The 16,142-nt window shown below is 39.4% G+C and overlaps 1 protein-coding gene across 4 annotated transcripts in view; it reads right to left on the reverse strand.

Annotated features, from left to right (window-relative positions):
* adprh (ADP-ribosylarginine hydrolase) overlaps positions 1 to 16,142 on the reverse strand; it is a 130,043-nt gene that overhangs the window by 6,840 nt on the left and 107,061 nt on the right. Inside the window, exons 1-5 of one of the 4 annotated variants that reach the window (XM_062055744.1) lie at positions 4,157 to 4,487; positions 3,683 to 3,797; positions 3,508 to 3,616; positions 3,115 to 3,213; positions 2,912 to 3,017 (exon numbers count right to left, since the gene is read on the reverse strand). In XM_062055744.1, coding sequence (XP_061911728.1) covers positions 2,912 to 3,017; positions 3,115 to 3,213; positions 3,508 to 3,616; positions 3,683 to 3,797; positions 4,157 to 4,164 — 437 coding nt within the window. In that variant the 5' untranslated portion in view covers positions 4,165 to 4,487. Of the gene's footprint in view, positions 1 to 2,911; positions 3,018 to 3,114; positions 3,617 to 3,682; positions 3,798 to 4,156; positions 4,488 to 16,142 lie in introns of those variants that run through there. The other 3 variants (XM_062055745.1, XM_062055746.1, XM_062055747.1) reach the window with 3 other exon arrangements.

Genomic DNA, 16,142 nt, shown 5'->3' on the forward strand with positions numbered 1-16,142 from the left:
ATTGTTTGTATTTGAACTGCTAGACTTAAAGCTGGAGAACCGTATTTTTTGGACTATAAGTCGCAGTTTTTTTCATAGTTTGGTGCAACTTATTCTCAGGAGCGACTTATATGTGAAATTATTAACACTTATACTACGAAAAATACGGTACTTGAATCTTGTGTCACCAGACAGAATTCGAACTGTAATTACAGATACATGTTTTTTATATTGATCGATATCGATAATTATTGATATTTTTTAATATCATGCCATTTCCAACTTACCAAAGGTGGTATTTATCAGTGAAGACGGTGTCTGGTAGGATGAGTGCAGCTAAGGTGGTACAATAAATGCAGTCGATTTGAAGGTAGTTGCAGTTTGGAGACACTAGATGGCAGTACTGTATAAGCTATTGAAAGCTACACAAAGTACTTTGGGAAGCAACTAATTAAAGCGACACACTGGAAATGTCAGGATGTTGCTGCACTGTCTGCATTAAAACCAACAAAACTAAAGACACGTTTCTGTGATATATCAAGATATCACAGTTTCTCTTCTCGCTCCATGCAGAGAATCCACACCGCCACAGCGAGACAGGAAGACGGCGCAACCAATCTTGGTAGTTGATACTGTTAAGTGATTGGCTGTTATCGTGTCCCTCCAATTGCTCAGTGACACTTCCTGTTTCCTGAGTTCCCTGCCTGCATGCAACGAATCTTGCTTCATAATTTCTTGTCTCTTCTGAGCAAAAAATTTAAATATATATAGAATGTTTTATCGAACGCAACTTATATTGATATCGATTATGTGTCTATAGCAATACATAATGATATCGCTAATTACAGTGTATTTTTTCCCTGTCATTTCCTCTTTTTTTGTTTTTTTTAGCAGTATATTAGAGTACCAATGATTGTCACAAACACACTAGGTGTGGCGAAATTATTCTCTGCATTTGACCCATCACCCTTGATCACCCCCTGGGAGGTGAGGGGAGCAGTGGGCAGCAGCGGTGGCTGCGCCTGGGAATCATTTTTGGTGATTTATCCCCCACTTATGCTGTAACAGTAAGCGCAGGTATTGCAATCTTTCCAGGTGGGTGTTCGGCAGCCATGCTTTACTGCAAACAAGTCCGCACAATGCACGCGCTGCACTATGTATCGCGTCAGCCAATGAGGAGGCTTCTTTGTGCAGCCCTTTGAGACACTCGTGATTTTGGGCTAAATAAGTAAACATTGATTGATTGATTGGATCTTCCTGGGCTCTGCTCACCGGTTTTCCCGGTTGTTCGATAAGAAAAGAACAGAGTCCTCGGACTCAAATCCCTTTTTGAGAACCGGTACCCGTTATCGAGACCACTATAGTAAAGAAAAAGAGTTGGTTTTTTATTCGAATCCCTGGGAACGAATCCTGTCCCGACAAGAAATGCCCCGTGTAACATCACAAGAAATGACGTCACGTAGCTCAGTCATCTGTCACGGTGGGGTGCAGCGTGCTGCGGTTCATTCTCCCGGGACGCAAAACTGACGGCTCCGGACGAAAGCGTGCAGGTAGGAGATGATTTATTTCTCATAAATCATACACATTACAACAGACAGGAACGAAACAAAAGGAAAGCGTGCCGTTCGCACGAGAAGCTAAAGCAAAAACTTACTTAGCACAGGAATACTAGAAGCTAAGGTAACTTAGCACAGGAATCATGCGCTCGAAAACCAGAATGCCAACGTAACTGTTGCAAATGCAAACAATGAAGCCACGACGAGTGACCGGAAAAGGCAGGCTTAAATAGAGTCTCTGATGAGCAACAGGTGCACGTACAAGGCAGGTGAAAATCATAAGTAACCATGGTGACTAAAACAAACCCCCGAAGTGCACAAAACAACTGAGGAAGTCCAAAACTAACAGAACATAACTAAACAAAACATGATCCGACAAATATATACATCATTTACTGACCTTTTTATAATAAAATATATGTGAATTAGTATATACAACAGTTTTGTAATATGTAATTACTTAATTCAGTCATTATTAATATACTGAGATGAAGAATATCTTATTTTCAATAAGGTTGAAAGTATTTCTCATAATTCATCTTCTTTGTACTTTGTAAGCACTATTCATTTGAACAACCTCTGGATCATATCAGTACAATGTTTAACTTCTTTACTTAATCCATTCCATCATTTAATTCCACATCATTTTAGCTGTTTGCAATTTTACCAAATCATCGAACTTGAATATTTTTGACTCAATAAAGTGTTTGTATGTTTTCTATATCCAACATTACGTATCAGTCTAATTGATCTTTTTTGTAACACGGTTAACGAATGTAGCGCACATTTGTAGTTATTTCCCCACATTTCTGCACAACAACTCAGATATGGTAATACTATAGTAGCGAGCAGTAGAGAATGTGAAGTGATGTGTTAAACCAAACATTGTGTGTTTTTTTCCATATACAACAACCTATCTGGACTCGATAAGGAATCGGTTCGATAAGAGGATTCGATAATAGGCTCGAACTCGATAATTTCTTATCAAACATCATCCCTACTGCTCACCCCTCTATTTCTCTAAATCCTGTGGTTGACCGCCACAAATTGACTAAAAGACTTAATTATAAGGCACAGACAGCTCGCAGACGTACTATTTTTTCAGAAATGATTACTGTTACGATATACCGTATGATGCTAATATGATCTATTATTTTAGTTAAAGAATTTAGAACTCAGCTTAAGTTCTTTAAGTGGCAATTTTACTATTTGTTTTTATAATGTTGTGCAGCGCCTTGGAAGCCATCTGTGTTTATAAAATGCTATAGAAATAAAGTGAATTTATCATAATACTGTCAATAAAATACAGCAAAAATAAATGTAAAAAAAATCCACATTTTTAAATGATTGATTTTTTGTTTTATTACTATTCTTACCTGAGTCCAATGCACATGGATCTCACGGCGGCTCCACAGCCTGTGCCCTCAGGGTTGTATGGAACTCTGTAGCCTCCCTCCTCACCAGGCCTCAGCTGGGACACTCCTTCAAGGGGTTCAAGATAACAATTTTTTTTTTTACATTGCAACCCAGAAGGCACTGGTGCTCTCTGGTTGTATAAAGTGTACTCAGCTGGTCTTACCCAGGATGCTGGAAGGTCCCGGTTTCCTCCCTTCCATGTCTTTCATGCCCTCCACGTAGCGAGCAGCTACCTCTTGCAGGAGCTCTTCCCCCGGCTTCCCTGCGAGCGAGACAGCTGACATCAGCCTTTGTCAGTGTTAACATTTTAAAACCACGTTACCGTGCTGTTAGGTCTTCTTGTTTGTCTTATCTTCGAAAAGGTCAAGCTCCGCTCTCTCACTGACGCGGCGCTCTAACAACGCCACAAAGGCCGGAAATTAGATTTAACCTTCAGCCTTGATGAAGAGGGCGGCGTGTGTGCGCAAGGAGGAGGTCTCATCAGGACCACACGGGCGATCACATCCATCGAATCAAGACGGCAAAACAAGAGAAAGGAGGAAAATTCGGAGCTCACCGGTGGCGAGGCCCTCAGCCGTGGCGAGATGGAGGATGGTGTCGTCGCTGACTGGCCAATCAGGAAGCTCGACTTTGATGTTCTTCAACCCGCCGAGCTCCTCAAGCTCCTACGACAACATAACTTAACCAAAGTGAGGCAAAAAAAACCCAGCATACCTGTTCCTGTAACTTACTTTATGAATGGCGGGTCCTGATTGGTTGTCCTCCCACAGCTGCTTCCTGTAGCCTAGAGCATCACCTGCAGCACTCAGCAACATGGCCGCCTTGTAGTGCTCCACTGTAGCAGTTCTGCTAGCACAAAATGCATGATCAATTACTTCTTTCCATTTTAAAAAATTATATAAAAATTTAGCACAAATAGTTCCTTTTTTTTTTTTTTGACATTATATTGTTTTTCCTTGAAATGCTATTACTGTAGTTGTGGTTCACTGTCCCATATTTTAACCGTCATGATGAGATAATCCATCCATCCATCCATTTTCTACCGCTTGTCCAAAACGCCCCTCAATGTGATGCAGTACACTTAAATTCATCACTGCAATTAACTATTTCGGACATTCCCATGTCCAACTTGGACTAAAAATTCCGAACATGTTAAACATTAAGCTGGTGGAGCGTTGCACGTTCAACTACAACCACAGTCTCACCGGTTCATTGCTGCGATCTACCCCGGCGATGAGAGCTCCCAAGGCTGCCACAGGCAGTAGTTGAGGTCGAGGCTTAAAGTGGGGCTCCGTCCAACTGTTGGGCCTCTGAAGTAGCGAGACTCGGTCCGGGCTAATAAATTAGCATTTAGCACGCTAGCTTCTCCTTTCGACCCCGGAATAAACGACCAAGACTCTTCAGAAGAGTTGCGGTCTAAAAAAAGATTAAAAGTGAGGGCGAGGCAGATTTAAAGGCCAAAGTTACAAACGCCAAAGGTGGGCAAATCAATCCAAGTGTCGATCGTACCGATACCAAGGATAGCATCAGTGTTGAATCAATATCAGCGTGAGTAGATCACTATTACTGTATTCAGTTTCAGTATTTTTCTAACTATAATATTGATGAATAAATTTAAGGCAAAATCTCAAATTAATGATATGTCCTTCAAGTACAAAGGTATCGGTAAAATACCAGTATAACACTTGTCGTGTATTTACTTGGTATCAAAGCGATACCAACTTCTGCCGTATCGTATTCACAAGCGTTTACATTGACCTCGAAGTCATCAACCAGATTTATTAAGCAAGCATGTAATGATATTAAGTGATACATTTACAGCTGTCTACTTTCAGACGGCTGCGTTTAGGTTCGTGTGGGAATTTGGACATCAGTATTTACACAGACGTGTAAAGTATGCGTGTTAAAGTTCAAAGTTAAAGTACCGATGATTTTCCCCCACACACGAGGTGTGGCGAAATTATTCTCTGCATTTGACCCATCACCCTTAATCACCCCCTGGGAGGTGAGGGGAGCAGTGAGCAGCAGCGGTGGCCGCACCCGGGAATCTTTTTTGGTGATTTAACCCCCAATTCCAACACTTGATGCTGAGTGCCAAGCAGGGAGGTAATGGTTCCCATTTTTATACTCTAACCACTAGGCCACTGAATAGGTAGCGTGTGTGTGTGTGTGTGTGTGTATATATATATATATATATATAGTCCAGTAGGGATATTATATAATATATATAAATATATATACACACACACACACATATATATAAATACACGTGTATATATGTAGGAGTGGACGATGCTGTTATCTACCTGCTGCATCATGCTCACTCTCACTTGGATGGTGGAAAGGGCACTGTGAGGATCATGTTTTTTTATTTCTCCAGTGCCTTTAACACCATTCAGCCAATTCTGATGAGTGACAAGTTGCTCAGGATGGGTGTCAGTTCATCCATTGTCTCCTGGATCACTGATTACTTGTCTGACAGGCCCCAGTTTGTGCGACTGGGGAGCTCCATGTTGGATACTGTGGTCAGTGGTGTAGGTGCTCCACAGGGGACCGTCCTGTCTCCTTTCCTGTTCACCCTGTACACCTCAGACTTCCAGTAGAGTTCCAGGTCCTTCCACCTGCAGAAATACTCTGACGACTCTGCTGTGGTCGGGTGTATCGGAGAGGGACGGGAATTGGAGTACAGGACACTGATCGCTGACTTTGTGGAGTGGTCTCAGGCGAACCATCTGGTCCTTAATGTGGACAAGACCAAGGAGCTGGTCATCGACTTCAGGAAGAGAGTGACCCCGGTGGAGCCCATCAAGATCCAGGGCCGGGAGGTGGCAGTAGTGGAGCAGTACAAGTACCTGGGAGTCCACTTGAACAGCAGACTGGACTGGAAGGACAACTGCAAAGCTGTTTACAAGAAGGGCATGAGCATACTCTTTTTCCTGAGGAAGCTTAGGTCCTTTAATGTGTGCAGCAAGCTGTTGGAGATCTTTTATCAGTCTGTTGTGGCCAGTGCACTGTACTTTGCAGTGGTTTGTTGGGGGAGCAGCACCAGCAAAAGGGACTCAAACCGGATTGATAATCTGATCCGGAAAGCCGGCCAAACTATTGGCACGCAATTGGAGGCGTTTGTGTCAGTGAGGGACAGGAGGTCACTGGACAAACTGCTTGCCATCACGGACAATCCTGCCCACCCACTCCACCTGACAATTGAGGGACAGCGGAGCTCATACTCCAACAGGCTCCTTCAACTTCCTTCCCGCACTGTGCGATTCAAGAACTCCTTCATTCCACACTCCATCCAGCTGTATAATCACTCGCCATACAGCAATAGATGATATCTGCCTATTACCTGACACCTGACATGTTAGCTACTTCTCTTTGTTTATAATGTCTATTTTCTATTTCCTGCTGGACCTACTCTCTATTGTATGCTGCTGCTGTCATATAGACTGTATATACTGTAATATTGTACATGGTCATTGGTTTATATTGTATATATGTTATAGACATAATATAATATATCTGTATATAAATTACTCTGTACACATATTATGTATATATTCGTATATATGTTAGATTTTTTTATAGCTATATTAGTCTATTCATACCTGCATTGTCCTTTCCATCATTGTAACTGAGCTACTGTGTTGAACAATTTCCCTTGTGGATCATTAACGTTTGTCTAAGTCTAAGTCTATATATACATACATAAATATACACATACTGTACGTACACACACATATATATATATATATATATATATATATATATATATATATATATATATATATATATATATATATATATATATATAAACACACACATACATACACATATATATATATATATATACACACATACATATAAAGTTAGTTAGTTAATTATATTTATATAGCGTTTTTCTTTAGTAACTCAAAGCGCTTTTACATAGTGAAACCCAATATCTAAGTTAAATTTAAACCAGTGTGGGTGGCAATGGGAGCAGGTGGGTAAAGTGTCTTGCCCAAGGACACGGCAGTGACTAGGATGGCGGAAGCGGGGATCGAACCTAGAACCCTCAACTGAGCTATACCGCCCCACAGTTTATGTATGTGTATATTATATATATATATATATATAATATACACATACATAAACTGTGGGGTGGTATAGCTAATTGATGATTAGAAAACCCTTGTGCAATCATGGTCACACATCTGAAAATAGTTTAGCTAGTTACAGAAGCTACAAAACTGACCTTCCTATGAGCAGATTGAGTTTCTGGAGCATCACATTTGTGGGGTGAATTAAACGCTCAAAATGGCCAGAAAAAGAGAACTTTCATCTGAAACTCGACAGTCTATTCTTGTTCTTAGAAATGAAGGCTATTCCACAAAATTGTTTGGGTGACCCCAAACTTTTGAACTGTAGTGTGTGTGTGTATATATATATATATATATATATATATATATATATATATATATATATATATATATATATATATATATATATATATATATATATATATATATACACATACATATATATATATATATATATATATATATATATATATATATATATATATATATATATATATATATATATATATATATATATACATATATATATATATATATATATATATATATATATATATATATATATATATATATACATACATATTTGTATTATTATATTTGTTTGGTCTGAAAGTCCAGTAGGGATATTATATAATATATACAAATATATATACACACACACACACATATATATAAATACACGTGTATATATGATTAATAAGTACAGACCTAACTGCTTGGCATCTCTGCCTGTCGCACCTCCTCCAGTGCACTTCGAGGTCAGCTGCAGGGTCGTCAGCTGGTGCCACCGTTCACTGATGTTTCGCCCCCAAGCCAGGACACCTCGCGGTGGGGGGGCAGTGGCTAAGCGGGGACGTCTCCCCGCGCCACTCCCTGCAACTGACCTCAATGGGGTGTTGAGCCCCAAGTGTTGTCCCTCCATCTTAGCCACTTCCAGAAACTTGCCTTCTCTGCCTCCTCTGCCAACTCCTTAATGGCCCTCCTCAGGCTGGAACCGGTCATTCCTGCCGCACGCAGGAGCCGGGTCGCAGAACCTCCTACGAAGCCCCTGCATCCGATCTCCACGGGGTGAATGGACGCAGACCAGCCTCCCCCCTTGCAGTCCTCTGCCAGGTCGCTGTACTTTGACCGTTTGAACTCATGTGCTACTGGTATTCCCTCCTCCCATGGCACGGTTAGTTCAATGATGAGGACTTTCTTAGCAGCTGAGGACCACATCACAACGTCTGGTCTTAGCGTTGTCTGTATTACCTCAGTTGGGAAGACTAGCAGCTTGTCCAGGTCAACGCGCATCTCCCAGCCCTTACCAGGGGTAAGCAGAAGTGATGATCTTCCCGCCTCTGTCTTCTGTCCTACCTCTCCTGGTTTGATGAAATTGATGTTTGGCCGATGGGGATCTGTGGCGTTGTTTGCCCCGACTCTGCATCTCTCCAACAGCTCTGCCAACTTCCTCAGCCCCTGATTGTGTCGCCACCGGAAGCGCCCCTGCGTCAGCGCGACGTTGCAACCTGAAAGGATATGTTTGAGTCCTGCATTGTCTTTGCTGCACAGGGAGCACTTGCCCTCGCTTCCGAACCACTGGGCGAGGTTTCGAGGGCATGGCAGGGTGTCATACGCTGCCCTTACGAGGAAGCTAAGCCGAGATTGAGGAGTCCGCCAGATGTCGGCCCAGGTTATGACTCTTTTGATGGTATCCTCCCAGCGAGTCCATGCCCCCTGTTTTCCCTGGGATACGGCCTTGATCCAATACTGGTCTTGCGACACTTGTGTGACCTCTTCCACCACCATGGCCTTCCTCTGCTGTCTCGTGGCTTTGGACCAGAACTGGACTGGTTGCCCCCATCCCAGTCCTGCCCGGCTGTCTTGGACTCTTCCCAGAATCTCCTTGTACTTCAGCCTTGAGACAGCTTGGTCCACTTCCACCTGAGCCTTCCACTTTCGTCCAGTGCGGACAGTCACCGCTGCACTCTTCACAGCTTCGTCTCTTGATTCCCTCAACTCCAGTACAAGGTGAGTCTTCTCCTGCCTGTAACCCAGATTGATTGACTTCAGAGGAAGTTGCAGAATGTTCTTGCCGAAAAGACCTGTGTCCGAGAAACAGCGGGAGAGGCCCAGCCACTTCCTGATATAACCGTTGGTGATGCTGTCCATCTTGCTGGCCTGAGAAGATGGAATTCCGGCTACTTTCAGCGGCCACATTACGCGGTGGAAAAGTGTGAAGTGGTAACACCAAACCTTCAGCTTCCCAGGAAGTTGGCTGCCGTCGATCCTTACGAGCCCCTCTTTTAGTTGTTTCTGGACCACCCTCCCCATCTGCCTGTCCGAGAGCTCTGCTGTATACTCCCTCCCGAGGCTTCGGATGGGCTGCTCTGCCAGGAGTGGAATCTTCTCACCTCCTGCTGTGAAGACTGTCCTGTCATCTCTCACACCCTTCTTGATGGACAGGCTCCTGGACTTAGCAGGCTTTATCTTCATCCTCGCCCAGACGGTCAGTTCGTCGAAACGCTTGAGGAGTCGTCACATCATCCATGAAACCTCTCAGAGCGGGGAGTCTTCCTCCTGACGGTGTTTTCAGGCCTCTGACCATTTGCCTTGCTCCAATGAGTAACACTTCAAATGCAGCCACAAAGAGGATTGGTGATATGGAGCAGCCCATGGCAATTCCCACTTCCAACCGCTGCCATCCTGTCATGTAGTCATCTACTGAGAAGCACATGTGTAGGTTGTTGAAATACTTGGCTATGATGTTACTGACACACACAGGAACGTGGAAGAAATTCAGGGCAAACTCAACCAGCTTGTGTGGTACTGAGCCATAGGCATTTGCCAGGTCGAGCCATACCACGTGGAGGTTGCTCCTCTCTCTTTTGGCACGCTGTATCTGATCCCAAATCACGGATGCATGCTCTATGCACCCCGGAAAGCCTGGCAGTCCGGCTTTTTGACAGCTTGTATCGATGTAGCAGTGTTGCTGAGGTGTATGTATATATATACATACATAAATATACACATACTGTACATACACATATATATATATATATATATATATATACATATATATATAAACACACACATACATACATATATATATATATACACATACATATAAAGTTAGTTAATTAATTATATTTATATAGCGTTTTTCTCTAGTAACTCAAAGCGCTTTTACATAGTGAAACCCAATATCGAAGTTAAATTTAAACCAGTGTGGGTGGCACTGGGAGCAGGTGGGTAAAGTGTCTTGCCCAAGGACACGCCAGTGACTAGGATGGCGGAAGCGGGGATCGAACCTAGAACCCTCAACCGAGCTATACCGCCCCACAGTTTATATATATATATATATATATATATATATATATATATATATATATATATATATATATATATATATATATATATATATATAAAATAAATATATATATATATATATATATATATATATATAAAATTAATAAATACATAAAATAAATATACATATTATATATATATATACTGTGTATATATATATATATATATATATATATACAGTATGTATATATATATATATATATATATATATATATATATATATATATATATATATATATATATATATATATATATATATATACATATATGTATATATATGTATGTATATGTACATATATATATACACATATATATGTATGTATATAGGGCAGCACAGTGGAACAGGGGTTAGTGCATGTGCCTCACAATACAAAGGTCCTGAGTAGTCCTGAGTTCAATCCCAGGCTCGGGATCTTTCTGTGTGGAGTTTGCATGTCCTCCCCGTGACTGCGTGGGTTCCCTCCGGGTACTCCGGCTTTCTCCCACCTCCAAAGACATGCACCTGGGGATAGGTTGATTGGCATCACTAAATTGGCCCTCGTGTGTGAATGTGAGTGTGAATGTTGTCTGTCTGTCTGTGTTGGCCCTGCGATTAGGTGGCGACTTGTCCAGGGTGTACCCCGCCTTCCGCCCGAATGCAGCTGAGATAGGCTCCAGCACCCCCCGCAACCCCAAAAGGGACAAGCGGTAGAAAATGGATGTATGTATGTATATATATATATATACTGTATATATATATATATATATATACAAACGTATATATATATATATATATATATATATATATATATATATATATATATATATATATATATATATATATATATATAAAATAAAATAAAAAAAAGAACGTAAGAAATTGTATATAAGTAAAAAAAAATTGGCATTTACTTGCTGAAATTACTATTACTTTCATAAGATTTTATAACAACCCTTTTTTTCTCCCTAATGCACCATTTTCTAGTTTTATTCTCTGAGCTTTGCGTAATTTTTCAAAATGTATAATATAAAACTTTATTTTCTTAACTTTAGGACTTTTCTTACACATGATTTCACCTTTTATTTACATGGATTGAAAACTACAACATGCTCTCTGGTGTGCCTCAAAGATGTTACAGCAGTTGTTAAGATCTGTTAGCGCAATTTTATAAGAGTAGACGGGAAAGAAAAAGAAAAACTTTTAACTCTGAGGACGTGTTTGACATTAAAATCAGCTTTTTTATCTCCTGAATTCATCTCCACTTCAGACGGCTCTTGAGCTCCACAGGGTGGCATGCTTTCACCTCAACATATGCATGCGCACACACGCTCACGCACAGTGAGTAGATGATGGACAAGGGCAGCTGTTGAATGGTGATGCTAGATTGATTCCCACAGCTGATGCATCCACTTTCAGCTGCCATCAAAGGCGGGCTGGGTTGTCAACCTGCACAAAAGCTGATGACTAAAGGAAGGTGAATAAAAACATAATGATGCGTGTTAGCAGACCTTAAACATGAACGATGGCTGTATGCCATAGAAAGCTCGTCACAAAAAGGCGGGACAATGACAAGGCCCATTAAGGCGCTGGCACAAACCATCGCACATTGGAGCTTTGCTGCACGCGTGACTGATAATTATCAAGCCAGTGGCTCCTTGTGTGATTATCATGTTGTTTTTTAAATTACCATGCAGCAAAACCCTTTCTTTGCCGCTTTTTCTTTGTTTGTGCTTTGTGGCAGCTGCCGGCTACCAAAAACTGCACCAAGTCAGACCAAACGAATCCTTCAGCCTCCTTTTCAAAGACAGGAAATCGGATATGTTCGCGTTTTGATGTGGCCATTGTACTAAAAGAAGACGTGATCAGAATTAGAACCTTCACTTTCAAACCCTCATTGTAAATACTCCATATTATAGACCTGCTAGTTGAAAAACAAGACCGCACATAAAATACATTAATTTTAACAAATACAGTTCTACATAAACAAAATTAACACTCAGTTCTGATTAGTTGTGTAGAATTTTTAGATTTATATGATTCAATTATTAATTTTTTAACATTAATTTGATCCCAATCTTTTGATTTAAATTTTGACTCGGTTTCAACTTTTCAATCCGATTTTATTCAACCTGATTACAATTTTTCGTAATGTGTCATTACTGTGGATGTACCTCAGTTTTCTACAAAATATTCTGCCTAAAATGTACCACAATTTTCGTATACTGTTTCAGTTATCGTACATTAATTGCCCGCTGATCAGTCCGGGCAAACGAGTGCCCAAGCAAAGAATTCCATGTGTTGCTGACACAGTCACTGTGTTTTCTTATTGAGTTTGACTGAAAAATAAGCCACCATGGGAGAAGTTGTAAGTGAAAGCACTTTGACAAAGAAGTCCTAAAAAATACAAAGGTGACTAACAAGTCTTTAATTGGGGTCAAAGTAATGTTAAATGTCATCCATTTAATATGTCATTAGTATTCATTTCACAATATTATCAATATTATATATATATATATTTATATATATATATATATATATATATATATATATATATATATATATATATATATATATATATATATATATATATATATTTATATATTAAGGCTGCAACTAACGATTAATTTGATAATCGATTAATCTGTCGATTATTACTCCGATTAATCGATTAATAATCGGATAAAAGAGACAAACTAAATGTCTATCCTTTCCAGTATTTTATTGAAAAAAAAACAGCATACTGGCACCATACTTATTTTGATTATTGTTTCTCAGCTGTTTGTACATGTTGCAGTTTATTAAAAAATTAAAATACAAAATACAATTAAAAAAAATTGCCTCCAACGAATCGATGACTAAATTAATCGCCAACTTTTTTTTATAATCGATTTTAATTGATTAGTTGTTGCAGCCCTAATATATATATATATATATATATATATATATATATATATATATATATATATATATATATATATATATATATATATATAAAATCACAAGACTATTTCATCTCCGAGATGAAATAGTCTTGTGATTTTTCCCACACATACATATTACGCTCTACCACGGTATCGAGCACTATTTTTTTGGATAATCTAATTAAGACATTATATATATATATATATATATATATATATATATATATATATATATATATATATATATATATATATATATATATATATATATATATATATATATATATATATAAATATACACATATGTACATATGTATATCTTTATAAATATTGATGTCTATTGATTTATTTTCCACATCAAATACATCTGGGGTAGTTTTAAAATATGTTATTTTTAGAACATGTCCTGAAAGAGTGGATTCTCACAACATTAGAGGAACCCTTATGAAAGAATGCTAAATTCCTAGTGAAACAATAATTAATAAAGATACTCTGATTAAGCATAACCTCCTTTGTAGAAATACATCCATCCATCCATCCATTTTCTACCGCTTAATCCCTTCGGGGTCGCGGGGGACGCATACATTTTTTTTTTATTGCATTTACTCTCCTGTCATTGCGTCACTTGTGACCTGGGAGAGGGCCTTTTTCACAAATTATGTTGACTCTTGGCTCCCCCGATGTCTGACGAGATGCATGACTGGTCGGAGGCAGAGCTAACAGTTCACTGTCTCTGTCATTCTTCCACCCCCAAACCCCCAGAGGACCCCCATCTCGAAAATACCCTTTCAACCTCCTCACCTCTATCCCCACCGTCATCCCCACCACGGCCCATGATACCCCAGCTCTTTTACAAGCCCCCGCGTTGCCTAGCAACTGGATGGTGGAAAACAATCAGAGGCTGTCATGGTAGGGATTTAATAGCAAGCGTATATATTTGTGGAGAGAGTGTAGAGTTTTATAGTATAATTAGACTCAACATGTACACACGTACCAGCAAGCTTGGAGGCAGGGATGCAAACCAGCACTTTGGAAGACCAAAATAAATCTTTCCTTACACAGATTTTTGATTGATGAATCAAAAATCAAGTTTATTCTCATAGTGCTGCGATTTTTTCAGAATACTCATAAAAAAATAGTTTCAGGACATGCACCTACAATTTTATTCTGAAAAGATAACGATTTTCTTTCAAGAGAATTTCCAACCCAAAAAAATCTCAAAATGCAATTTTTTTCTTACAAAACTACAGAAACTTTTTTTTAGTGAGCATTTTTTCCTCACAAAAATATGCTCAACTTATGTATATAGAAATATGAATATATATATATATATATATATATATATATATATATATATATATATATATATATATATATATATATATACTGTATATATATATATATATATATATATATATATATATATATATATATATATATATATATATATACATATTAGGAGTGTGGGAAAAAATCGATTCGAATTTGAATCGCGATTCTCATGTTGTGCGATTCAGAATCGATTCTCATTTTTTAAAAATCGATTTTTTTATTTATTTTTATATCTAAAAAAATATACAAACCCCGTTTCCATATGAGTTGGGAAATTGTGTTAGATGTAAATATAAACAGAATACAATGATTTGCAAATCCTTTTCAACCCATATTCAATTGAATGCACTACAAAGACAAGATATTTGATGTTCAAACTCATGAACTTTATTTTTTTTTGGCAAATATTAATTAACTTAGAATTTCATGGCTCCAACACGTGCCAAAGTAGTTGGGAAAGGGCATGTTCACCACTGTGTTACATGGCCTTTCCTTTTAACAACACTCAGTAAACGTTTGGGAACTGAGGAGACACATTTTTTAAGCTTCTCAGGTGGAATTATTTCCCATTCTTGCTTGATGTACAGCTTAAGTTGTTCAACAGTCTGGGGGTCTCCGTTGTTGTATTTTAGGCTTCATAATGCGCCACACATTTTCAATGGGAGACAGGTCTGGACTACAGGCAGGCCAGTCTAGTACCCTCACTCTTTTACTATGAAGCCACGTTGATGTAACACGTGGCTTGGTATTGTCTTGCTGAAATAAGCAGGGGCGTCCATGGTAACGTTGCTTGGATGGCAACATATGTTGCTCCAAAACCTGTATGTACCATTCAGCATTAATGGCGCCTTCACAGATGTGTAAGTTACCCATGTCTTGGGCACTAATACACCCCCATACCATCACAGATGCTGGCTTTTCAACTTTTCGCCTGTAACTATCCGGATGGTTCTTTTCCTCTTTGGTCCGGAGGACACGACGTCCACAGTTTCCAAAAACAATTTGAAATGTGGACTCGTCAGACCACAGAACACTTTTCCACTTTGTATCAGTCCATCTTAGATGAGCTCAGGCCCAGCGAAGCCGACGGCATTTCTGGGTGTTGTTGATAAACGGTTTTCGCCTTGCATAGGAAATTTTAACTTGCACTTACAGATGTAGCGACCAACTGTAGTTACTGACAGTGGATTTCTGAAGTGTTCCTGAGCCCATGTGGTGATATCCTTTACACACTGATGTCGCTTGTTGATGCAGTACAGCCTGAGGGATGGAAGGTCACGGGTTTAGCTGCTTACGTGCAGTGATTTCTCCAGATTCTCTGAACCCTTTGATGATATTATGGACCGTAGATGGGGAAATCCCTAAATTCCTTGCAATAGCTGGTTGAGAAAGGTTTTTCTTAAACTGTTCAACAATTTGCCCACGCATTTGTTGACAAAGTGGTGACCCTCGCTCCATCCTTGTTTGTGAATGACTGAGGGTTTTTCTTAAACTGTTCAACAATTTGCCCACGCATTTGTTGACAAAGTGG

This window comes from Entelurus aequoreus, linkage group LG08, assembly GCF_033978785.1.
Source record: "Entelurus aequoreus isolate RoL-2023_Sb linkage group LG08, RoL_Eaeq_v1.1, whole genome shotgun sequence".
Classification (NCBI taxonomy): domain Eukaryota; kingdom Metazoa; phylum Chordata; class Actinopteri; order Syngnathiformes; family Syngnathidae; genus Entelurus; species Entelurus aequoreus.